Source organism: Bombina bombina, chromosome 2 (assembly GCF_027579735.1).
Source record: "Bombina bombina isolate aBomBom1 chromosome 2, aBomBom1.pri, whole genome shotgun sequence".
NCBI lineage: Eukaryota > Metazoa > Chordata > Amphibia > Anura > Bombinatoridae > Bombina > Bombina bombina.
This window is the reverse complement of record NC_069500.1, coordinates 758563910-758591215: the sequence shown is the minus strand read 5'-3', so window position 1 is coordinate 758591215 and position 27306 is coordinate 758563910. Positions and strand designations below refer to the sequence as shown.

Sequence of the window (27306 nt, the reverse complement as noted above, 5' to 3'; positions counted from 1 at the left end):
TTACGTTTGATGTGGGATACAGTGGCTTTTGAGCATTATATTAGCTCCAAGAGAATACCTAGGGGCCTTAGAATAAGGAAATTTCCTTCATATGAGCTGGAGGACGAAGGAGTGGCACAGGAGTGGAAGGAAGCATTAACTAATTGTTCCCTTACTCTGTTGGATATACTGGTTAAGATATGAGTAAAAACAGCAAACGAGAATCCCTCAAGGGGCGTATTCAAACCATTAAGACAGAATTAAAAAATCATAAAACTGATGAAAAATACTCAGATTTAAAAAAATCTATGAAGGCGAAAATAAAGAAATCTGATGATGAACTAGCTTCTTTACAAGGCAGAAAATGTAACCGAGATCAGTAGGACTATATGAACAACAAGGTTTATGACCAGATTCATGGGAAGACACAGGAGACTCACGCCAGGTGGTAATAAGAAGTCTTATAGTAATCGTAGAAAAGGAGATGATGCGGCTGAGACTGATAATAGTCTGGGTAAAGATACTGAAAAGGAGAAAAATAAATATAAGAACAAAAATAAAGGTCACTGGATGAAGACATCCACACCAAAATCAGAACCCAAATCGATTTTAAAGAATAAACCTACAGATCGCAGGGTGAATTTCTCCTCCACTGAGCCTGAGACCTCTGAGCCCAATTCCAACACAACCGATGACAGTGATGCGGATTCTTCCTCCTCTTCTATCTCTCCCCAAACCTCTTTTATGAGTCTGATACAGGTCCTGAAAGTAAAGAATTCTGAAAATAAAGAACAAGCAGTACGTCCAAAAATTAAGAGCAAGGACATCCCTTTAGGGAAACAAAGAAGACAAGATGGGCAGGATGAAGAAGAAGACAGAAGATCTTCCAAAAGAAGACAAAAGAAGGACTAAAACTTGCAGTTCTCAACTTGTCTGATTTTTTTTCTTAATGATGATCATGTAAAAGTTCTATCTAAGGGGTTAGGTTTTGCAACTACACATATTTTTTCAGCTTTCTCTACTTTACTAGATTTAAACAAGTTTGTTCGCAAGTTGGCTCTTAAAAGATTTTTTTTATGAGTCTGATACAGGGCTTTCTGATTTAAATGAAGGCACCCATCGCACAGAAACAGATACTAGTTTCAATGTTTCTAATTTAAGGTTTGATGATGTTATAACTTTAGAAACCTTACGAGATCTGGATCTTGGTGATGGGGGGCCTGGAGATATGAATATAAACAAACCGAAGAAAGCGTCTTCGGATTTTTACCCCATTCAGTCCAGGGGTATGTATTTAAATCTGTTTCAGAAGAAAGTTGAACAAGAGATTTTACAATTAAGTGAAAATGTACAATTATTGAATAGAAGAGATAAATCGAACAACCTCACTAAAAAGAGAGGTTAGTCATCAAGCAACTATGGGATAACCATGACATTGTTATCAGGTCTTCTGAAAAGGGTGGCAATGTCGTGGTCCTTAATAAATCGGATTATGTCAATGAAGCAATAAGACAATTAGGCAATGCTGTCACCTATAGACAGTTGTCTTCTAATCCTACAACTACCTTTAAGAAAAAATTTGAGAAGCTGATTGACGAAGCAGTAAGTTTGGGTATTTTTACACCAGATGACAGGTCTTCTCTTATTCCTTCACATCCCGTGACTCCCATCTTCCACCACTTACCCAAGACCCATAAGAGTATGGTCAACCCACCTGGCCATCCAATTATATCTGGGATAGGCTCATTATTTAAGCCTTTGTCAAAGTGGGTTGACTCTATTCTCCAACCAATAGTTCAAGGCCTGAGCAGTTACTTAAGAGACTCTGGTCATTTTATTTCGTTATTGGAACTTATGAGTTGGTCTGAGGATTTTGGGTGGGTGGTGGTCGATGTTGTTTCGTTATATTCTAACATTCCCCACCACTTAGGGCTAAAGGCCATTGATTTCTGTCTATGTCACAGAACTAACTTCTCTGAGGAATACAGAGTTTTTGTTTGTGAATGTGTTGAGTTCCTACTAACCCATAATTTTTTTATGTTTGATGGCATTTATTACCTACAAACTTGTGGTACGGCAATGGGGGCCAAGTTTGCCCCCTCGTTTGCTAATTTATTTATGGGATGGTGGGAACTCAACTTTCTTTACAATGATGCTAACCCCTTTAAAGAGTATATTCAATTATATATGAGATACATAGACAATCTTATTTTATATATATATATATATATATAACAGTGATTTTGTTTTTGATGATTTTTTGAAGTTCATCAATGATAATGACTTAAACTTACATTTTACAGGAATGGTTAATGTTTGAGGTTGAGTATTTGGATCTCAAATTACTAGGGTCTGCACAGACTAACACCATTATCACAGATACTTTTTGCAAACCCACTGTGGGGAACACAATTTTACACGCTAGGTCTTGTAGGGCAGTACCGAAGAGCTAATTTTTAAGGTTAAGAAGGAATGCTTTTTCTGACTTTTTATTTAATAAACAGGCAGAATCACTTTATGCAAGGTTGCTTCTCACGGGTTATACATGGGACTCACTGGAACAACCATTGAAAGAAGTCAGAGATAAACCTCTGGAGGACATTAAGAGTAAAGCAATAAAAAAGTTGGGTGGTTTTTCCCATGAGTCTATTGTTTTTTTTCTACAGACTACTAATCCCAGTATGGAGAGATTTGTAATATCATCAAGCGCAATTTGATGCTTTTGAGAGATGATCATATACTCTCCAAGTCTGTTGAACACATACAATTTGTGTCTAGGAAAGTACATACTTTGGGTAGCAAACTTGCTCCCAGTATGGTTATCAGTAATGAGAGCAAAAGCAGGACTACTTGGCTTAATAAAAAGGGTACTTTTCAGTGTCTAGCACTCAATTGTGGCACTTGTGAATTCATCTCAAAAGGTGACACCTTTAGCAGTTTGTCCACAGAAAGGGTCTATAAAATAGATCAGTATGCCAACTGTGCCTTTACCTTTGTAGTTTATCTTTTGGAGTGCAATCTTTGTAAAATCCAATATGTAGGTCAGACCTCACAATGTCTAAGAACTAGAATAGTTGAGCATAAGAGAGATGTAAAAAATTATGTAAAGGACTCTAGTGTAGCGAGGCACTTTAATGGGTTTCACTTCACACATGTTCCCAATATAAATGTTAAGGTGATTGACATTGTGAAATTGCCACCTAGAGGTGGCAATAAATACAAAATCTTCATGAAAAATAACTTTTTTGGATCCTCACGCTTAATATTAGAGAACCACACGGTTTAAATAAAGAATGGGATATAAGTTTTTTTATTGAGTAAAGTTTTATTGACATATGCTTTATTATGCACCTTTTATGACATTAGGTTATTCTGTTATAGCATTTGGTTCATACTGGTGAAGGTATTAGATATTAGTGATATCTTGGATATTGGTGCCTCATGCATGTGGTGCAATGACAATATACATTTGTGTGATGTTGGGTTTCATCCTTTTCTTGGGGCATTGACCTTTACTGACAGTAGGGACCGATTTAGATTTGAATATAATAACGCATATTTTTAGTGTATGATTTAGTAAGAGCTTTCACTTTTGAATATTTCTTATCATACAAGCGTGGCACATATATAAACACTTATATTATGCACTTTACTAGTTCTCTCTTTTTTTTACGATGTTAATAAATCTGTGTTGGTTTCCTAAAGCTTTCTGTTTTGAATCCATAGTGAGATAATATTGCATAAGTACATATATAAATCATATTAAACATATACCATAGAGCGATTATATGTACTGTATGGAACAAATTTTCTATATGTTTTTGAGTCTTTTACTCTTTGCATATTTAGTTTTAGATGCTGTGTTTAATGAATTTGAGATCTCTGTTATAGTTGGTTCAAACTTGAAATAATAATGAAGGCTTTGTTGATATACTTAATAATAGAATTTGGGATATGGTGACTCCTATGTATCATATTATATATTATGTAATATACAGAAATTTGTTGCAACATTCTAGCATGCTTATAGTTATACTGTTTCCCCTCAAATTGCAATGTTTAGTCTTTTTGTAATTTTTAGGAAATTTAGCGATATATGTTCTGTTGTCCTGTGAACACTTTCATACCAATCCTTTCTTGCATGTTTTGATTGTTTTTCTATACACCCTGTTCCTCCCATCACTAATTGTTTTGTTGTGATTGGTGGTTCAGGGGTATATACTTACCTTCTTTGTTCTTCCCCATTATCCTATGACTAAGTGCCGCACGGCACGAAACGCGTAAGAACATGCCCCTTTTTTGCTCCTTTGTGTTGGTTGTTTGTTACACTATTCTCATGTTGGAATAAGTTTTATTGGAGTTACCAAGTGTGCTGCCTGTTCTTCCTTTCATCTATTGGATTGATTTGTCCTGCTTTGTGGCGTGCACCTCATCACTTCAGTCGACATTTTAGCAGCATTTCTCTTGCTTTACACTGTTTCTCTCATATACAGAGTTCATGAGCGATCCTGGGGGTTTTCCTTAGAGCCGTGCTGTTTCCTTCCTTCCTAGCTCCAAAATAAAGTGTACTTTCCACTTGTCTTAAGCTTTCATTACTTTGTGCTGACAGTCCTGAATCTTAAGTATTAAACCTTTTCTATTCTATGTTCTGCCTAACCATACTACACCAAGAAGATAGTGTGTCAAGCTTAGGTTGTTTTTCAGCTGATCAGATACAACTTTTATAATAGGAAGAGGTAGAAATAAATTCTTATTCGCTGCTTGAGCAATGCCACCCCCTGCAGGTTTGTGGCCCATCAGCAGGGGGTGTCAATCAACCCAGTCGTATTCCATCTGGCGGATTGATGTCCGCAGCTTCAGAGTATTAAGACTGCTGCTTCTTAACTCCTGTTTCCGGTGAGCCTGAAAGCTCCCGTGGAAACAGGTGTATTAGGCACCAATCGGGGCATATTCAATTGGCCCCAATGTATAATTGAACTAAATAAGATGTACCATGGAGCTGAACTCTAACTTGAAAACTGCAATCTATTACTGCAAACTAAAATGCAAACAACATCAGTGTGTCATTTTGTGGAAGAATGTTCCACTATGAGTGTTGTAGTGACCCCCATTCTGGCTGCACCATCAAAATGGGGCACATGAACTTCCTTACATTATTAGTCCAGGTAGGAGGGCCCTTTCCTAGGGTCTATATCTTAACCCCTGCACAGCCCTAACATACTTTTGCAAGGCCCTTTGCAATGCAAAATTATGTTTTAAAAAGTCTGCATTAGCTTTTTTAATAAGTGCATAATTTAGCAGGTCAAGCATGTAGGCACTGACTGGAAGGGGTGATCCATGTGCAATGCAGAGAGCATACATATAAATCTGCACCCCTGTTAGCAAAGATATCCGCTTCTCCATGGTAATACCCCAGCATTCTGCAAACTGATACGTCCCTTTAACTAATGTATTTTAATGTAGACTCAGGTATAAAGTGAAGTCAAAAGAAAAGAGATGAGACAGGAAATAGCTTATGAAAAGAATGTCCATGATCATGAAAGAAGTAATAAAACTTCAATTTAATGACAGTTCTATGCCAATTCCCACAGATAAAAACAACATAGGTGAATAAAAATGATAATAATTGATGGTTTAATGAAATGCTGAAAATGTCCACAAAAGTACAAATATGTCTGTTTATCTGCAAAAATTGATTTTCACATTGTGATAGTTTTCAGATATGTTGTCTACCTTGATGGTTTGTGTTTCTCTTTAGCTCTGGCAGCCATTTTGTGACTTCCAAGATATTGTAGATATCAGTATAAAACAGGACAGCTGTGAAAGGACTCTGGCGGAAGGACGTGTGGTTACAGTCACCAAGCAAGACAACAAGGTTCTGGTGAGTAGAGTTTAGAGTAGAGATGAGAAGGTAGATTCAAGCACAAACAAGATAGTACAAATACTACATTTTGTAGGTAAGAGTTATAATCTGACTAAACAGCATTTCATTTAATAAAACATATAACCTATATTATTCATCTGTTTCAGTTTTCATTGTTGTTCATTGACTAGGTCTTTCTCTATTTTTTATTTCTTTGACGCCAATTGATACTCTTCTAAGGAGTCACAGTTCCCAGTCCTGCAAGATGCTCTGTCCTTTGTGTCTTTGATTGATGGATATTACCGTCACACCACAGACTCTCAACATTATTTCTGCAAAGAGGTAGCCCCTCCTCGGCTACTGTGGAACCTGGAGAATCAGTGCCATGGGCCTATCCAGTGAGCTAAAGCTTAGGATACTGTTGATTCTTCATACATCCTTCCCTAATAACTAATAATAATAATAATAATAATGTCATAATAAGTCATAATCTTACATTGGCATCCATTTGTTATCAAATTCACCTATATATCTGAGTCAGTTTCCAGCATCAAACTATATTTTAACTGATTTATATCCATCACTGTTATTCACCATCTCTACCTCTCTCATTCAATTTTTCTTCACCCTTCAAAAATCAATTGGCAACATCTCTCAGCTGACCTTTTTCAACCTATCACCAAACTCAATGATTATTTCTCTAACTATAACCAATCACCTTTCACTTATAAAACAATTGTGAAGTATTCAGTCTAGTTACAATTGAATTGTTGCCAGCTGAGCCTCTAATTATCAAGGTGTCAAAATAAAAATGTATAGCATCTTTTTTTTTTTTTTTTTTTTTTTTTTTTTAAACCTTTCACTAAGATTTTTTTAACACCAGTTAAGACACTAAACAAAACAAACAAAGTCAATGAACAGAAGAAGACAATTTGATACATGTCCAGATACTAATTAAAATATCTATTGCAGTGAATTAATTAAAAAATCTATCACACACACAAACACACACAATGTGAGAGCAAACTAGATGAAATTATATTACCAATCAGGATTTGTAACTTCCCCATGTCCACTAGTCTCACACTAGAAATAATTTTTAGTGGAGTATTTCTTGCACTCCTGTTGCCAAATAATTAATGTCATTAATACAATTTATAAGGGTCAAATAAATCCATCTGTGATCACATTGGGTACAACCAGCAACATTTATTACATACAGTTTAACAGAGGGAGAGTTACTTAACCAAACTTATTTTCAAAAGGGTAACTTAACTGTACCAATCTATTCTTTTATATATATACTGTATATATATATATATATATATATATATATATATATATATATATATATATATATATATATATATATATAAAAGAAGTCCTGAATGACTGACTCATCAATGCCCAGCTCAAACCGTTTAACCTAGGAGCGTGAAATTTGGAAGGTACGTTGTTTTTATGACGTAGGCATCCACTAAAAAAGGATTTTTGGAAATGACGCCCCTAAGGGGGTGTAAAAGGGGGTACATTTTTTTATGAAGATACCTATATCTCAAAAACTGACAGTTACAGATGTGAAAATTTGTATTTAGATTCTCCTTGAAAAATAAAGAAACTTGTGTTTTACCATTCCCCAAAAATCAACTTAAGGGGAATCTAAAAGGGGGGACTTATTTATGGGGATACCTGTATCTCAAAAACCAAATAAGTTACAGACATGAAAATCGGTATTTAGATTCTCATTGGAAAATAAAGAAACATGTGTTTTACCATTTCCCAAAAATTTACTTATGGAGGGTCAAAATTGGGGCTGATTTATGAGGATACCTATATCTCAAAAAAACAAAAGATGTTACAGATGTGAAAATTGGTATTTAGATTCTCCTTTAAAAATAAAAAAATACGTGTTTTACCATGTCCCGAAAATCCCCTTTAGGGGGGTCAAAATGGGGGGGCTGATTTATGAGTATACCTATATCTCAAAAACCAAAGATGTTACAGATGTCAAAATTGTTATTTAGATTCTCCTTGTAAAATAAAGAAACATGTGTTTTACCATTTCCCCAAAATCCAATTAAAGGGGGTCAAAAGGGGGGGCTGATTTATGAGGATACCTATATCTCAAAAACCAAAGTTGTTACAGACGTGAAAATTTGTATTTACATTCTCCTTTAAAAATAAAGAAACATGTGTTTTTACCATTTCCCAAAAATACACTTAAGGGGGTCAAAAGGGGGGGGTGATTTATGAGGAAACCTATATCTCAAAAACCAAAGATGTTACAGACGTGAAAATTGGTATTTATCTATTGGGTACTTATAGAGCGCGAACTAATCATCCGTGAGGGTCTCAAGGCACTAGATTTAGATTCTCCTTTAAAAATAAAGAAATACTTGTTTTTACATTTCCCAAAAATCCACTTAAGGGGGGTCAAAAGGGGGGAGCTGATTTATGAGGATATCTATATCTCAAAAACCAAAGATGTTACAGACACTAAAATTGGTATTTAGATTACAAGAAACACAGAGAATTAACAAAAACTCAAGAAGTTCATATCAGCGAGTGTGCAACTCGAATGGGCACACACCTGAGGGCACATGTCATTGCGAGTGGTCGGGTTTTTTCCGCTATTTCGTACAAATCACAAAATCCACGCTAGTATTGTATATGAGTAACCTTTACAGAAACACAATCAAATACCAATCCATAACAAACAAATCAATCTATTACATTATAGTTAATTTGTTGTTCAGTCTCTTATCTTAATCCCAGTTATACAGACTTCATACACTGTACAACAATTGTACCACAGAATCAGACAGATACTTACATCTCTTTTCTTTGCCACTTTATCTCCATTCCTCAAACCTGTTACCATTAGAACATCCACTTGTTACTGAATCTTGTGTGTTTCCTTATTCCCTCTCTGATTTGTGACTTCTGCACCTTTTTCTCACCGAGTCTCTCTTTAGCTGTGTATTCTTCTCACTTATATTTTTCATTCCCTTAGCTCTGACTTTGCTGTGGACAAGCTGAAGAGAAGTGGTAATGTGGGGGGCAGCTACGTTCTACGTTGTTCCCCCCAAGACTATGAGAAGTTCATGTTGAACGTATGTGTGGAGGTGAGACCACCCTTGTTCTATAATTACACAATTGTATTATATAAAGCTCCATAGACAAAACATTCTGAAAATACAATCTGACAAAGCAAAAGCAATGAAGCAACCACAGCAATAATGGGCCTACAGCAACCAGACACAGATTATACACACAATACACTGTATTTCAACAGGATAGCTCTTCAGTCTGACCTAGAGTATTAATTAATAATATTCAAAATTACTACAAGGAGTACATAAAGGGAGCTCACCTAACACAGTATAATACATTTGCTGCATTTAATCAAATTCTTAGATTAGGCTATTCCCGGGCATTTTGTAATTGGTCATTAAACCCAGACATGCAACCATAATATTGTGCCTGTGCACTCAATGGCCCCAAGTTATCAAAGTCTGGCGGACCTGATCCGACAGTGTGGATACGGCGAGCAATACGTATTCAGCATTGCACCAGCAGGTCACAAGAGCTGCTGGTGCAACGCCGCCCCCTGCAGACTCACGGCCAATAGGTCGCCAGCAGGGGGGTGTCAATCACCCCGATCGTACTCGATCGGGTTGATTTCCGGCGATGTCTGTCCGCCTGCTCAGAGCAGGCGGACAGGTTATGGAGCAGCGGTCTTTGTGACCGCTTCTTCATAACTGCTATTTCTGGCGAGCCTGCAGGCTCGACCAGAAACACGGGGAATCAAGCTCCGTTCGGAGCTTGATACATGTGCCCCAATCTCTCATGTGAAATATGCTTAAACTTTTAAAAAAATATTGACTAAGCATATTCAAATCCTTTGTAACCATATATAAAGTGTTGTGTGATGTTAACTGTACAGTCACACAGGGTGGCATCCTATAGTGTGCGCTGAAGAGGTACTGGCATCAAACCATACGTGTCATATTAACCCTGGATACCACCTGCAGCATTTCTCCCACAAGGCCAGACTGGCATAATAAAATGTTACTGTCTGGGTCTTCAGACAGTAATTGCTATGTGGCTAGGAGTTCTGGTGAACTGCTTGTGCAATGCCGCCCCCTGCAGATTTGCAGAAGGTGTCAATTAACCCGATCGTATGCGATCGGGCGGATTGATGTCCGCAGCCTCAGAGGCAGCGGACGAGTTAAGGAGCAGCTGTTTTAAGACCGCTACTTCTAAACTGCTGTTTCCGGCGAGCCTGAAGGCTCGTGCAGAAACAGAGGCATCAGGGGCCAATCGGCCCTTTTCAAATCAGCCCCTATTCCTTGTCAGATGGCTGGCGGTGGTGTGTATTGCTTCTAAAGGCTTAATTTGTGTCATACAAGCCACTGCTGGCTCTCTGAGCAGGCTTGGTGTTTGAATACTGATGCATTATTAGGAGAGGTCATAGCATATGTGCGTATGCCACTGAAAAACAGTAATAACTTTAACTAGAAGCATTTTTGCTAAAGTAAGTATATTGCAAAAATGCTTTCTATCCTTAGAAACAATAAAAAGGCTTTTTGTAATTGTGTCAAGAAAAAAAAAGTTCATCTGCAGCCAATAACAAGCTGATAATTAACAAACAATAGATTGTGATTGACCCCTATTTTATTATACATCAACAATTAAGCACTGTGTTGCATTATATGCATATATATTCATATTTGCATGGGCAACTCAAAGATAGCACAGAAAGAGAACTAAAGACAGAACAGGGGAGTAACCACAGGCTTTATGTTTTCTTTTTGTAAGATTTTGTTTACAGCCAGTCTCTTCATAGGTGTGTGTTCAAAATGTGTACAAACCTAATGCAGGGGAGCCTTTAAATAGTGCGTTGTAGATTTAACTATCTATATCTATCTTTCATCTATTTATATATTTATTTTTCTACCTATTTATTTGTCATCTATCTATTTATATATTTGTCTATCTTCTATCTATCATCTATTTATATATTTATTTTTCTACCTATTTATTTATCATCTATCTATTTATATATTTGTCTATCTATCTTTTATCTATCTATCTATCTATCTATCTATTTATGTTTCTATCTATATATTTACACTAAAAATCATTATACAGAGCAGCATGTATATTAATACTATTGCTTACTACCGAGTTACCTTTGGGGGTCCAAAATAAATTTGCACCAGGGCCCTCTGTTCAGTAGGTCCACTACTGGTGCAATTCATGTTCTTTTGATTCCCCTCTTGTTTTAATTTCCATGTTTGTAAATACGTTACACTTCTTCTCTGCAGAATTTTCCCTCCTTATCTCTTTCTTTATCTTGTTGCCTCCATGTTCTATATATATATTTTGTTCTAGTCCCTACCATTCCAGCTATATGTCTTACAGACTCCACTTGGGATGGACTACAAGAGCTGTCAGATCCTGTGCGTGAATGATATGTTCTCCCTTCTCAATGTCTCACGTTCATTCCCCAGTCTGAGGAGTCTTCTGGACCATTACCAGCACTGTAGCCTTTGTCTAGGTGATGTTCATACAAAGCTCACCATTTGCTGCCCTCCGAAACCCAAAGGTACAGAAGAAGGGTGCATGTTCCATGATGATTAAACTCAATGTAGCACAAATATTCACCTCAACTTGTGCTTAACCTGTGGCCTCAGATTTTAAAGGGACAAACAACGGAAGAAAAGAAAATGCTCTAACATGTAAAAGCAGTTTATGATTGCACTGCTGCAAAGGGGTTAAACTAATAGTTATAGTCACCTCCAGAGCTGTAATGCACTACTAGGACCTAGCTGGACACATGACAACTGGCACATGTGTATAGCTACCAGCCACTAGCTAGCTTCCAGTAGTGCATTGCTGCTCCTGAGCCTATCTAGGTATGCTCTTCAACAAAGGATGCCAAGAAAATATAGTGAATATAACAATAAAAGCACACTGAAAAGTCTCCTAAAATTGCATACTCTGAGTAATGAAAGTTTAATTTGGTGGTTGTGAGAACTATGACTTCGATCACAATCTATTGGCTGTGGCTTTTTTCTTTCTTTCTCCTACATTGGTGTGTCCGGTCCACGGCTTCATCCTTACTTGTGGGAATATTCTCTTCCCCAACAGGAAATGGCAAAGAGAGCACAGCAAAAGCTGTCCATATAGCTCCCCCTCTGGCTCCGCCCCCCAGTCATTCTCTTTGCCGCTCTGAACAAGTAGCATCTCCACGGGGATGGTAAAGAGTATGTGGTGTTAGTTGTAGTTTTTTATTTCTTCTATCAAGAGTTTGTTATTTTAAAATAGTGCCGGTTTGTACTATTTACTCTACAACAGAAAGTGATGAAGAGTTCTGTTTAAAGAGGAGTATGATTTTAGCAGCAGTAACTAAAATCCATTGCTGTTCCCACGCAGCACTGTTGAAACCAGAGAACTTCAGTTGAGGGGAACAGTTTGCAGACTTTTCTGCTCAAGGTATGACTAGTCCCTTTTCTAACAAGACATGGTAATGCTAGAAGACTGTCATTTTTCCCTTATGGGATCGGTAAGCCATTTTTCTTAGACTCATAACAGAATGAAGGCTTATTAATGGGCTATATACTGGTTGACACTATTGTGGGCTAAATCGATTGATTTATACAATATTTATATGACTTTTGAAGTGTTTTGGAACTTGAAGACACTTTGGGAACGTTTTTTATTCGCCTGGCAGTCGTTTAGACACCTAATCTAGTCAGGAAGGGCCCTTCACTCTGGTATGCAGAGGGAGGAGGCCTCATTTTCGCGCCTTAATTGCGCAGTTACTTCTGGAAGCAGTGCATGCAGCTTCATGTGAGAGGGTCCTGTGGCCATAAAAAATGATTCTAGAAGGCTTATTTCTGTGGTGAATAACCCCCAAGGAAAGGTAAAGCTGCAGCATTTAAGGGGTTACAAACTTGAAATTTGGTGTGCAATACTTTCAAAGCATTAAGACACTAGGGTGCAAATTTGGTAAGGATCGGATATTTCCTTCATAGTTTCTTCTGTTAAGTGTGATCAGTCCACGGGTCATCATTACTTCTGGGATATTACTCCTCCCCAACAGGAAGTGCAAGAGGATTCACCCAGCAGAGCTGCATATAGCTCCTCCCCTCTACGTCACTCCCAGTCATTCTCTTGCACCCAACGACTAGATAGGATGTGTGAGAGGACTATGGTGATTATACTTAGTTTTATATCTTCAATCAAAAGTTTGTTATTTTAAAATAGCACCGGAGTGTGTTATTACCTCTCTGGCAGAGTTTGAAGAAGAATCTACCAGAGTTTTGCTATGATTTTAGCCGGAGTAGTTAAGATCATATTGCTGTTCTCGGCCATCTGAGGAGTGAGGTAAACTTCAGATCAGGGGACAGCGGGCAGATGAATCTGCATAGAGGTATGTAGCAGTTTTTATTTTCTGACAATGGAATTGATGAGAAAATCCTGCCATACCGATATAATGTCATGTATGTATACTTTACACTTCAGTATTCTGGGGAATGGTACTTCACTAGAATTACACTGTAAGAAATACATAAAGCTGTTTAATAACTAGAGATTATGTTTAACGTTTTTGCTGGAATGTAAAATCGTTTTCATTTGCTGAGGTACTGTGTGAATAAATGTTTGGGCACTTTTTTTCCACTTGGCAGTTGCTTAATCTGTTTTTCTGACAGTTTCTGTTCTCCCTCACTGCTGTGTGTGAGGGGGAGGGGCCGTTTTTTGGCGCTTTTTCTATGCATCAAATATTTCAGTCAGCAACTCATTGTATTCCCTGCATGATCCGGTTCATCTCTACAGAGCTCAGGGGTCTTCAAACTTATTTTGAGGGAGGTAATTTCTCTCAGCAGAGCTGTGAGAATTATAGTTTGACTGAGATAAAAAACGTTTATTCTGTAATTTGTTTCCTGCTTTCAGAATTTGTTATCTTTGCTAATGGGATTAAACCTTTGCTAAAGTTGTGTTGTTTACAAGGATTGAGGCTATAACTGTTTCAATTTATTAATTTTCAACTGTCATAGATCTTCTGTGCTTCTTAAAGGCACAGTACATTTTAATATTATTCTAATTGAATTGTATTTCCAAGTTGCAAGTTTATTTGCTAGTGTGTTAAACATGTCTGATTCAGAGGATGATACCTGTGTCATTTGTTGCAATGCCAAAGTGGAGCCCAATAGAAATTTATGTACTAACTGTATTGATGCTACTTTAAATAAAAGTCAATCTGTACAAATTGAACAAATTTCACCAAACAACGAGGGGAGAGTTATGCCGACTAACTCGCCTCACGTGTCAGTACCTACATCTCCCGCTCAAAGGGAGGTGCGTGATATTGTAGCGCCGAGTACATCTGGGCGGCCATTACAAATCACATTACAGGATATGGCTACTGTTATGACTGAGGTTTTAACTAAATTACCAGAACTAAGAGGTAAGCGTGATCACTCTGGGGTGAGAACAGAGTGCGCTGATAATATTAGGGCCATGTCAGACACTGCGTCACAGGTGGCAGAACATGAGGACGGAGAACTTCATTCTGTGGGTGACGGTTCTGATCCAAACAGACTGGATTCAGATATTTCAAATTTTAAATTTAAACTGGAAAACCTCCGTGTATTACTAGGGGAGGTGTTAGCGGCTCTGAATGATTGTAACACAGTTGCAATACCAGAGAAAATGTGTAGGTTGGATAAATATTTTGCGGTACCGACGAGTACTGAGGTTTTTCCTATACCTAAGAGACTTACTGAAATTGTTACTAAGGAGTGGGATAGACCCGGTGTGCCGTTCTCACCCCCTCCGATATTTAGAAAAATGTTTCCAATAGACGCCACCACAAGGGACTTATGGCAAACGGTCCCTAAGGTGGAGGGAGCAGTTTCTACCTTAGCTAAGCGTACCACTATCCCGGTGGAGGATAGCTGTGCTTTTTCAGATCCAATGGATAAAAAGTTAGAGGGTTACCTTAAGAAAATGTTTGTTCAACAAGGTTTTATATTGCAACCCCTTGTATGCATTGCGCCGATCACGGCTGCAGCGGCATTCTGGATTGAGTCTCTGGAAGAGAACATTGGTTCAGCTACTCTGGACGACATTACGGACAGGCTTAGAGTCCTTAAACTAGCTAATTCATTCATTTCGGAGGCCGTAGTACATCTTACTAAACTTACGGCGAATAATTCAGGATTCGCCATTCAGGCACGCAGGGCGCTGTGGCTAAAATCCTGGTCAGCTGATGTTACTTCTAAGTCTAAATTGCTTAATATACCTTTCAAAGGGCAGACCTTATTCGGGCCCGGGTTGAAAGAGATTATCGCTGACATTACAGGAGGTAAAGGCCATGCCCTGCCTCAGGACAAAGCCAAAGCCAAGACTAGACAGTCTAATTTTCGTTCCTTTCGTAATTTCAAAGCAGGAGCAGCATCAACTTCCTCTGCACCAAAACAGGAAGGAGCTGTTGCTCGCTACAGACAAGGCTGGAAACCTAACCAGTCCTGGAACAAGGGCAAGCAGACTAGGAAACCTGCTGCTGCCCCTAAAACAGCATGAATTGAGGGCCCCCGATCCGGGATCGGATCTAGTGGGGGGCAGACTTTCTCTCTTCGCCCAGGCTTGGGCAAGAGATGTTCAGGATCCCTGGGCGCTAGAGATAATATCTCAGGGATACCTTCTGGACTTCAAATACTCTCCTCCAAGAGAGAGATTTCATCTGTCAAGATTGTCAACAATCCAGACAAAGAAAGAGGCGTTTCTACGCTGCGTACAAGAGCTCTTGTTAATGGGAGTAATCCATCCAGTTCCACGATCGGAACAGGGACAGGGGTTTTACTCAAATCTGTTTGTGGTTCCCAAAAAAGAGGGAACTTTCAGACCAATCCTGGACTTAAAGATCCTAAACAAATTCCTAAGAGTTCCATCGTTCAAGATGGAGACTATTCGGACAATTTTACCTATGATCCAAGAGGGTCAATACATGACCACTGTAGATTTAAAAGATGCTTACCTTCACATACCGATTCACAAAGATCATTATCGGTACCTAAGGTTTGCCTTCCTAGACAGGCATTACCAGTTTGTGGCTCTTCCATTCGGATTGGCTACAGCTCCAAGAATCTTCACAAAGGTTCTGGGTGCTCTTTTGGCGGTACTAAGACCGCGGGGAATCTCGGTAGCTCCATACCTAGACGACATTCTGATACAAGCTTCAAGCTTTCAAACTGCCAAGTCTCATACAGAGTTAGTGCTGGCATTTCTAAGGTCACATGGATGGAAGGTGAACGAAAAGAAAAGTTCACTCGTTCCACTCACAAGAGTTCCCTTCCTGGGGACTCTTATAGATTCTGTAGAAATGAAGATTTACCTGACAGAGGACAGGCTAACAAGACTTCAAAGTGCTTGCCGCACCCTTCATTCCATTCAACACCCGTCAGTGGCTCAATGCATGGAGGTAATCGGCTTAATGGTAGCGGCAATGGACATAGTACCCTTTGCACGCTTACACCTCAGACCACTGCAACTGTGCATGCTAAGTCAGTGGAATGGGGATTACTCAGACTTATCCCCTTCTCTGAATCTGGATCAAGAGACCAGAAATTCTCTTCTATGGTGGCTTTCTCGGCCACATCTGTCCAGGGGGATGCCATTCAGCAGACCAGACTGGACAATTGTAACAACAGACGCCAGCCTTCTAGGTTGGGGTGCCGTCTGGAATTCTCTGAAGGCTCAGGGACAATGGAGTCAGGAGGAGAGTCTCCTGCCAATAAACATTCTGGAATTGAGAGCAGTTCTCAATGCCCTCCTGGCTTGGCCCCAGTTGACAACTCGGGGGTTCATCAGGTTTCAGTCGGACAACATCACGACTGTAGCTTACATCAACCATCAGGGAGGGACAAGAAGCTCCCTAGCTATGATGGAAGTATCAAAGATAATTTGCTGGGCAGAGTCTCACTCTTGCCACCTGTCAGCAATCCACATCCCGGGAGTGGAGAACTGGGAGGCGGATTTCTTAAGTCGTCAAACTTTTCATCCGGGGGAGTGGGAACTTCATCCGGAGGTCTTTGCCCAAATACTTCGACGTTGGGGCAAACCAGAGATAGATCTCATGGCGTCTCGACAGAACGCCAAGCTTCCTCGTTACGGGTCCAGATCCAGGGATCCAGGAGCAGTCCTGATAGATGCTCTGACAGCACCTTGGGACTTCAGGATGGCTTACGTGTTTCCACCCTTCCCGTTGCTTCCTCGATTGATTGCCAGAATCAAACAAGAGGGAGCATCAGTGATTCTAATAGCACCTGCGTGGCCACGCAGGACTTGGTATGCAGACCTGGTGGACATGTCATCCTGTCCACCTTGGTCTCTACCTCTGAAACAGGACCTTCTGATACAGGGTCCCTTCAAACATCAAAATCTAACTTCTCTGAAGCTGACTGCTTGGAAATTGAACGCTTGATTTTATCAAGACGTGGATTTTCTGAGTCAGTTATTGATACCTTAATACAGGCTAGGAAACCTGTTACCAGAAAGATTTACCATAAGATATGGCGTAAATACCTATATTGGTGTGAATCCAAAGGTTACTCTTGGAGTAAGGTTAGGATTCCTAGGATATTGTCTTTTCTACAAGAAGGTTTAGAAAAGGGTTTATCTGCTAGTTCATTAAAGGGACAGATCTCAGCTCTGTCCATTCTGTTACACAAACGTCTGTCAGAAGTTCCTGACGTCCAGGCTTTTTGTCAGGCTTTGGCCAGAATTAAGCCTGTGTTTAAAACTGTTGCTCCACCATGGAGTTTAAACCTTGTTCTTAATGTTTTACAGGGCGTTCCGTTTGAACCCCTTCATTCCATTGATATAAAGTTGTTATCTTGGAAAGTTCTATTTTTAATGGCTATTTCCTCGGCTCGAAGAGTCTCTGAATTATCAGCCTTACATTGTGATTCTCCTTATTTGATTTTTCATTCGGATAAGGTAGTCCTGCGTACTAAACCTGGGTTCTTACCTAAGGTAGTTACTAACAGGAATATCAATCAAGAGATTGTTGTTCCTTCTTTATGCCCAAATCCTTCTTCAAAGAAGGAACGTCTACTGCACAACCTGGATGTAGTCCGTGCTCTAAAATTTTACTTACAGGCAACTAAGGAATTTCGACAAACGTCTTCTCTGTTTGTCATTTACTCTGGGCAGAGGAGAGGTCAAAAAGCTTCCGCTACCTCTCTTTCTTTTTGGCTTCGTAGCATAATTCGTTTAGCTTATGAGACTGCTGGACAGCAGCCTCCTGAAAGAATTACAGCTCATTCTACTAGAGCTGTGGCTTCCACTTGGGCCTTCAAGAATGAGGCCTCTTTTGAACAGATTTGCAAGGCTGCAACTTGGTCTTCGCTTCATACTTTTTCCAAATTTTACAAATTTGACACTTTTGCTTCTTCGGAGGCTATTTTTGGGAGAAAGGTTCTTCAGGCAGTGGTTCCTTCTGTATAAAGAGCCTGCCTATCCCTCCCGTCATCCGTGTACTTTTGCTTTGGTATTGGTATCCCAGAAGTAATGATGACCCGTGGACTGATCACACTTAACAGAAGAAAACATAATTTATTCTTACCTGATAAATTCCTTTCTTCTGTAGTGTGATCAGTCCACGGCCCGCCCTGTTTTTAAGGCAGGTAAATATTTTTTAATTTATACTCCAGTCACCACTTCACCCTTGGCTTTTCCTTTCTCGTTGGTCCTTGGTCGAATGACTGGGAGTGACGTAGAGGGGAGGAGCTATATGCAGCTCTGCTGGGTGAATCCTCTTGCACTTCCTGTTGGGGAGGAGTAATATCCCAGAAGTAATGATGACCCGTGGACTGATCACACTACAGAAGAAAGGAATTTATCAGGTAAGAATAAATTATGTTTTTTCACACATTCAGAAATAAAGTGTGTTCTGTTTAACATTTAAAGAGACAGTAATGGTTTTGTTTAAAAATGGTTTTATTGCATTAATAGTCTGTATAAGTCTGTCTAACATGTCTGTACCTTCAGATAGAACATGTTCTGTGTGTATGGAGGCCAAGGTGGTTCCCCCTTTAAATGTATGTGAAAATTGTGCCATGGCGTCCAAACAAAGTAAGGACAGTACTGTCACATTTAATAAGATTGCCCAAGATGATTCTTCAAATGAAGGTAGTGGGGATAGTTCATCATCCTCTCCTTCTGTGTCAACACCAGTTATGCCCACGCAGGCGACACCTAGTACATCTAGCGCGCCAATGCTTGTTACTATGCAACAATTAACGGCAGTAATGGATAATTCTATAGCTAATCTTTTATCCAAACTGCCAGCATTTCCAAGAAAGCGTGATTGCTCAGTTTTAAATACAGAGGATGAGCAAGTGTGCGCTGACAATAATTTATCTGTTATACGCTCACACCAGTCAGAATTGGCAGTGAGGGAGGGTCTGTCGGAGGGAGAAATTTCTGATTCAGGAAAAGTTTCTCAACAGGCAGAACCCGATATTGTGACGTTTAAATTTAAGTTAGAACATCTCCGCACCCTGCTTAAGGAGGTGCTAACTACTCTGGACGATTGTGACTCTTTGGTGATTCCAGAGAAATTGTGCAAAATGGACAAATTCCTTGAGGTCCCTGTGCACGCTGATGCCTTTCCGATACCCAAAAGGGTGGCGGACATAGTGACTAAGGAGTGGGAGAAGCCAGGTATACCTTTTGTCCCACCTCCTATATTTAAGAAAATGTTCCCCATTGTCGACCCCAGAAGGGACGCATGGCAAACAGTTCCTAAGGTTGAGGGGGCAGTTTCTACGTTGGCCAAGCGCACGACTATTCCCATTGAGGACAGTTGTGCTTTCAAAGATCCTATGGATAAAAAATTGGAAGGATTGCTTAAAAAGATATTTGTTCAGCGAGGTTTCCTTCTCCAACCAATTTCGTGCATTATTCCTGTCACAACGGCGGCGTCTTTTTGGTTCGAGGAACTAGAAAATCGCTCAATAAGGAGACTCCATATGGGGAAGTCATGGACAGAATTCACGCACTAAAGTTGGCTAATTCCTTTATTTTAGATGCCGCTTTGCAATTGCCGAAATTAGCGGCAAAAAATTCAGGTTTTGCAATTGTGGCGCGCAGAGCGCTTTGGCTAAAATCTTGGTCGGCGGATGTGTCATCCAAGACAAAATTGCTTAATATTCCTTTCAAAGGTAAGACCCTTTTTGGGCCAGAATTGAAGGAGATTATTTCAGACATCACTGGGGGAAAGGGCCATGCCCTCCCACAGGATAGGCCTTTCAAGGCTAAGAACAAATCTAATTTTCGTTCCTTTCGCAACTTCAGGAACGGACCATCTCCTAACTCTGCAGCCTCTAGACAAGAGGGTAACGCGTCCCAGGCTAAGCCAGCATGGAAACCAATGCAAGGCTGGAACAAGGGTAAACAGGCCAAGAAGCCTGCTGCTGCTACCAAGACAGCATGAAGGGGTAGCCCCCGATCCGGGACCGGATCTAGTAGGGGGCAGACTTTCTCTCTTTGCTCAGGCTTGGGCAAGAGATGTTCAGGATCCCTGGGCACTAGAAATAGTCTCTCAGGGTTATCTTCTAGAGTTCAAGGAACTTCCTCCAAGGGGAAGGTTCCACATGTCTCGCTTATCTTCAGACCAGATAAAGAGACAGGCATTCTTACATTGCGTAGGAGATCTATTAAAGATGGGAGTGATACACCCAGTTCCAACAGTGGAACAAGGTTGGGGGTTTTACACAAACCTGTTTGTAGTTCCCAAAAAAGAGGGAACTTTCAGACCAATTCTGGATTTAAAAATTCTAAACAAATTCCTCAGAGTTCCATCGTTCAAAATGGAAACCATTCAAACGATTTTACCAACAATCCAGGAGGGTCAATACAGTTCCTAAGGTTCGCCTTTCTGGACAAACATTACCAGTTTGTGGCTCTTCCGTTCGGTTTAGCCACTGCTCCCAGAATTTTCACAAAGGTGCTAGGGTCCCTTCTAGCGGTTCTAAGACCGAGGGGCATTGCAGTGGCACCTTACCTAGACGACATCCTAATCCAAGCGTCGTCCCTTTCCAGATCAAGGGCTCATACAGACATTGTATTAGCTTTTCTCAGGTCTCACGGGTGGAAGGTGAACGTGGAAAAGAGCTCCCTGTCCCCGTCTACAAGGGTTCCCTTTCTGGGAACAATAATAGATTCTGTAGAAATGAAGATTTTTCTGACAGAGGTCAGAAAATTAAAGCTTCTAAATGCTTGTCAAGTTCTTCAATCTATTCCTCAGCCTTCCATAGCTCAGTGCATGGAAGTAATAGGTCTAATGGTTGCAGCAATGGACGTGGTTCCTTTTGCTCAAATTCATCTAAGACCATTGCAACTGTGCATGATCAAACAGTGGAATGGGGATTATGCAGACTTGTCTCCCCAGATTCAAGTAGACCAGTTAACCAGAGACTCACTCCGTTGGTGGTTGACTCAGGATCACCTGTCTCAGGAAATGAGTTTCCGCAGACCAGAGTGGGTCATTGTCACGACCGACGCCAGTCTATTAGGCTGGGGCGCGGTCTGAGACTCCCTGAAAGCTCAGGGTCTATGGTCTCGGGAAGAGTCTCTTCTCCCGATAAACATTCTGGAACTAAGAGCAATATTCAATGCGCTCCGAGCTTGGCCTCAACTAGCGAAGGTCGGATTCATAAGATTTCAGTGGGACAACATGACGACTGTAGCTTACATCAATCATCAGGGGGGAACAAAGAGTTCCTTGGCGATGAGAGAGGTATCCAAGATCATCAAATGGGCGGAGGATCACTCCTGCCATCTATCTGCAATTCACATCCCAGGAGTAGACAACTGGGAGGCGGATTATTTGAGTCGTCAGACTTTCCATCCGGGGGAGTGGGAACTCCACCCAGAGGTCTTTGCCCAGTTAACTCAATTATGGGGCATTCCAGACATGGATCTGATGGCGTCTCGTCAGAACTTCAAGGGTCCAGATCCAGGGATCCCAAGGCGACACTAGTGGATGCATTAGTGGCGCCTTGGTCGTTCAACCTAGCTTATGTGTTTCCACCGTTTCCTCTCCTTCCCAGGCTCGTAGCCAGGATCAAACAGGAGAAGGCCTCTGTGATTATGATAGCTCCTGCATGGCCACGCAGGACTTGGTATGCAGACCTGGTGAATATGTCATCGGCTCCACCATGGAAGCTACCTTTGAGACAGGATCTTCTAGTACAAGGTCCATTCGAACATCCAAATCTAGTCTCTCTGCAGCTGACTGCTTGGAAATTGAAAGCTTGATTTTATCTAAGCGTGGGTTTTCAGATTCAGTTATATATACTCTGGTCCAAGCCAGAAAACCTGTGACTAGGAAAATTTACCATAAAATATGGAAAAAATATATCTGTTGGTGTGAATCCAAGGGATTCTCTTGGAGTAAAATTAAAATTCCTAGGATTCTCTCCTTTCTCCAAGAGGGTTTCGATAAAGGGTTGTCAGCGAGTTCTCTAAAAGGACAGATATCTGTTCTGTCTGTTTTGCCAGATGTACAAGCATTTGTACAGGCCTTAGTCAGAATCAAGCCTGTTTACAGACCCATGACTCCTCCATGGAGTCTAAATTTAGTTCTTTCAGTTCTTCAAGGGGTTCCGTTTGAACCTTTGCATTCCATTGATATTAAGTTACTATCTTGGAAAGTTCTGTTTTTGGTTGCTATTTCTTCTGCTAGAAGAGTTTCTGAATTGTCTGCTTTGCAGTGTGATCCACCCTATCTGGTATTCCATGCAGATAAGGTTGTTTTGCGTACCAAACCTGGTTTTCTTCCAAAAGTGGTTTCCAACAGGAATATTAACCAGGAAATAGTTGTTCCTTCTCTGTGTCCGAATCCAGTTTCGAAGAAGGAACGTTTGTTACACAATTTAGATGTGGTCCGTGCTTTAAAATTCTATTTAGATGCAACAAAGGATTTCAGACAGACTTCATCGTTGTTTGTCGTTTATTCTGGTAAGAGGAGAGGACAGAAAGCTACTGCTACCTCTCTTTCTTTTTGGCTGAAAAGCATCATCCGATTGGCTTATGAGACTGCCAGACGGCAGCCTCCTGAACGAATTACAGCTCACTCTACTAGAGCTGTGGCTTCCACATGGGCCTTCAAGAACGAGGCTTCTGTTGATCAGATATGTAAGGCAGCGACTTGGTCTTCTCTGCACACTTTTGCCAAATTTTACAAATTTGATACTTATGCTTCTTTGGAGGCTATTTTTGGGAGAAAGGTTTTGCAAGCCGTGGTGCCTTCCGTTTAGGTAACCTGACTTGTTCCCTCCCTTCATCCGTGTCCTAAAGCTTTGGTATTGGTTCCCACAAGTAAGGATGAAGCCGTGGACCAGACACACCAATGTAGGAGAAAACAGAATTTATGCTTACCTGATAAATTTCTTTCTCCTACGATGTGTCTGGTCCACGGCCCGCCCTGGCTTTTTAGTCAGGTTTCAAATTTCTTCTTTCTATACACTACAGTCACCACGGCACCCTATGGTTTCTCCTTTTTCTCCTAACCGTCGGTCGAATGACTGGGGGGCGGAGCCAGAGGGGGAGCTATATGGGCAGCTTTTGCTGTGCTCACTTTGCCATTTCCTGTTGGGGAAGAGAATATTCCCACAAGTAAGGATGAAGCCGTGGACCGGATACACCGTAGGAGAAAGAAATTTATCAGGTAAGCATAAATTCTGTTTTTTCAAAAAAGCTACTTTATGATTCAGAGGGATCACAATAGCACATTTGTGACGGATTCCTGGGTTTCTGGATTCTCAATAAAAGTCCTATTTTTTCTAATGGGCTGAAAAGGTTCTCAGCAATCACAATATGGAAGTAAGTAAAACACTCTGAAATGGTAGCATAAGAGAAATTCTAGAGGTTTATTAATATACATGGTATCAATTCGTGAAAGCTACATTCATCCCTATTGGAGAGGCTGTATGCAGAGAACATGGAGCACATTTACATATATGTAAGTACATGCACATATGTATATTTGTTGACTATGTGTTATCCAGTACAGCTAAGGGGATCTGCAGGAAAAATCACCCCAACATCTAAAAAGGGCAAGTTTTTAATTTTATCATTTAATTGCAAATCTCATTCATACTGTTGTGATTGTCACTAGCAGTACTGGCATCTTTCAATTTCTATACAAAAGACTTTAAACATTCTTTAAACTGTAAATTGTGAACCTGCTGCCTTGATACAATGTTTTTGCCTAGGAGACCCTTAAACAAGATCCGAACTATTCTATTCTATTCTATTCTATTGGGTACTTGTAAAGCGTAAACTAATCACCCGTGAGGGTCTCAAGGCGCTATGAGAGGGGGGCTAAGGGAAGACAATTCAGTCAAAGAGCCAGGTCTTGAGGTCCTTCCTGAAGTTTGTAAGGGAGGTGGATTGTCTGAGGTGCAGCGGGAGGGAGTTCCATGACCTTGCTGCCAAATAAGAGAAGGATTTTCCTCCAGCTGTTTTTTTCTTGATGTGGGGGATGACTGCGAGTGCTTAGTCGGCAGAGCGGAGTTGTCTGGAGGGGGTGTAGAAATTGACACGGTGGTTGATGTATTCAGGACCGATGTTGTGGAGGGCCTTTAATGCATGGGTTAGGAGCTTGAAGGTGATTCTCTTGTGGACGGGGAGCCAGTGTAGCTTCCTTAGGTGTTCGGTGATGTGGTTTTGGAGAGGGATGTCAAGAATGAGTCTAGCCGAGGTGTTCTGGATGCGTTGGAGTCGTTTCTGGAGCTTGATGGTGGACCCGGCATAGAGTACATTGCCGTAGTCCAGTCGACTACTGACGAGGGCGTGGGTAACAGATTTTCTAGTTTCGGTGTCGATCCACTTGAAGATTTTTTGCAGTAGGTGGAGTATGTGAAAACAAGTCGAAGAGACAGCGTTGACTAGGTGGTCCATGGAAAGCGATGAGTCGAGGATGACGCCTAGATTTCGTGCATGGTGTGTTGGAGTTGGAGGGTGTCCGAGGGCTGTGGGCCACCAGGAGTCATCCCATGTAGATTTGGTGGGTCCGAGGAGGAGGATTTCAGTCTTGTCAGTGTTGAGTTTGAGACGGTTGTTGTTCATCCAGGTGGCGATTGCTGTAAGTCCTTCGTGGATGTTTTTCTTGGTGGTGGTGGGGTCTCGGGTGAGTGAGATGATTAACTGGGTATCGTCGGCTTAGGAGACGATGTTGAGGTTGTGTTGATGGACGATGGCAGCGAGGGGGGCCATGTAGATGTTGAAGAGGGTGGGGCTAAGAGAAGAGCCTTGGGGTACGCCGCAGCTGATTGCTGTGGGATTGGAGGAGAAGGGTGGGAGTCTGACTTTCTGGGTTCTGCTGCTGAAGAAGAAGGTGATCCATTCCAGGGCCTTATTGCGGATGCCAGCATTGTGTAGGCGTGTGAGGAGGGTGCTGTTGGCTACAGTGTTGAATGCGGATGAGAGGTCTAGAAGGATGAGGGCGGCAGTCTCCCCTTGGTCGATCAGGGTGCCGATGTCGTCTGTGGCAACGAGGAGGGCGGTCTTGGTGCTGTGATTGCTCCTGAAACCGGATTGGGAGGGGTCCAAGATGTGGTTGGTCTCGATGTGGTCAACAAGTTGTGCATTGATGGCCTTCTCGATTACTTTGGCCGGAAAGGGGAGTAGAGAGATGAGGCGGTAGTTTTTTTAGGATCTATGGGGTCAGCTGTGGGTTTCTTCAGCAGGGGTTTCAGCTCTGCATGCTTCCAGTCTTCTGGGAAGGTGCCAGTTTTGATGGAGCAGTTTATGGTGAGGCAGAGTTCGTGGCCGAGGGTAAAACCCGCTTTGTTGAATATGTGGTGTGGGCATGGGTCTGAGGGTGCTCCGGAGTGGATAGATTTCATGATTCTGAGTGTGTCCTCCGTGGTGAGGGGGATCCAGGTAGTCCGTAGATGGTGGTGGGTGGTGGGTTTGGGTGAGGTGGGGGTGGGTAGGTTGGTGGTGAGTGGTGAGCTCTGGAGCTTGAGGCTGTCGTAGATGTTGATGATCTTGCGGTGGAAGTAAGTAGCGATGTTGTCGCAGAGGTCCTGGGAGGGTGGGATGTCGTTAGTATCACTGTTGGGTTTGGAGAATTCCTTGATGACTGTGAACAGCTCCTTGCTGTTGTGGGTTTTGGCGTGGATTTTGTCTTGGATAGCGGTTTTCTTTGTGGTTTTGATGAAGTGGTGGTGGGTGGTGACGGCTTCTTTGTAGGCGGATTTGTCCGAGGTGGACTTGCTGGATCTTCATGTTCTCTGTAATCATCTGCAGTGGTGTTTGGAGTCCTGGTGGGTGGGGGTGAACCAGCTGGCCTTGTTGGTGGGCTGGCGGGTGGACGGACAAGGGTATTTGCGCAGTCTGTGATCCAGAGATGTAGGTGGTGGGTGGAGGAGTTGGCGTCAGTGGAGGTCACTGGGGGGACTTGATCAGGGTGGAGTGCAGTTGTTCTTGGGTGATGTTGTTCCAGTTTCTGCGGGGCGGGTGGTGATACCGGAGGTGCGTGGTGGGTTTGTTGAAGGAGAAGTATATACAGTGATGGTCAGTCCAGTGGAGTTCATTTATGTGGTTGACTGAGATGTGGTTGCCTGCGGAGACCTATGTGAACAGGTTTTTATTGGGGACGCGCCTGCATGCACTTTAAGTCTGAACTTCATAAAAATGCCTTATAAGTGCCTGTACCTACATAGGTAATGTTTTAAACTAGAATGAGCATTTGTGATCGTGAGTTCTATTTGGTAGGTGCAGGCACTTTAAAACACAATCTCTTTAATTAGTTTGGTCTTTGTGTGCATGGTGGAGCATTCCCTATAAAAACCCGTTCATGAAGGCACAATCTCATTTAAGGGTCTCCTAGGCACAGATACAATGTATCAAGGCAGCAGGTCCATGATTTACAGTTTAAAGAATGTTAAAATCCAGTAAAAAAGATAAAAGTTTTTTTACATAGAAACTCATAATTTCCATTTGTTTTTAGTTCATGCCAGAATGGAAATAGTGCTTTAAAAGCAATAGTTGTAAATATTGTTTAAAAAATTATTTGTTAAAATTAAAAAGTCCATATAGTGATAGAAAAAAAGTGCATAGTCTGCCTACCCTGACAATCAAAAACTTGCATTCAGATGGTTTTGAAGTGGTGCGGAGGGAAACGGATTACCATAAGTTCCTATCAAAGTAGTGATTAAGCAATCCCTATTTAAAAAAATATTTTAATAGACTCAGTACTGTTAGTGATATTTAATCAAATATAAAACATACAAAATGTAGAGTGTTGAGGATGTATTCTGATGACAATAGGTTAATGTCACAGGTACAAATGAGTATTTGTGTTGCAGACTGAACAAAGATGTTACATGAATAGAGCTTCCCTGTTACCTTAAGAGGTGTGAATGGGCTACTGTTTG

General features: G+C 41.1%; 1 protein-coding gene across 1 annotated transcript in view; it reads left to right on the top strand.

Annotated features, from left to right (window-relative positions):
* Positions 1-27306, top strand: part of JAK3 (Janus kinase 3) — a 362782-nt gene that overhangs the window by 182413 nt on the left and 153063 nt on the right. Inside the window, exons 7-10 of the mRNA XM_053702872.1 lie at positions 5738-5860; positions 6083-6240; positions 8856-8967; positions 11270-11453. Of these exons, the coding sequence (XP_053558847.1) occupies positions 5738-5860; positions 6083-6240; positions 8856-8967; positions 11270-11453 (577 nt within the window). The remainder of the gene's footprint in view (positions 1-5737; positions 5861-6082; positions 6241-8855; positions 8968-11269; positions 11454-27306) is intronic.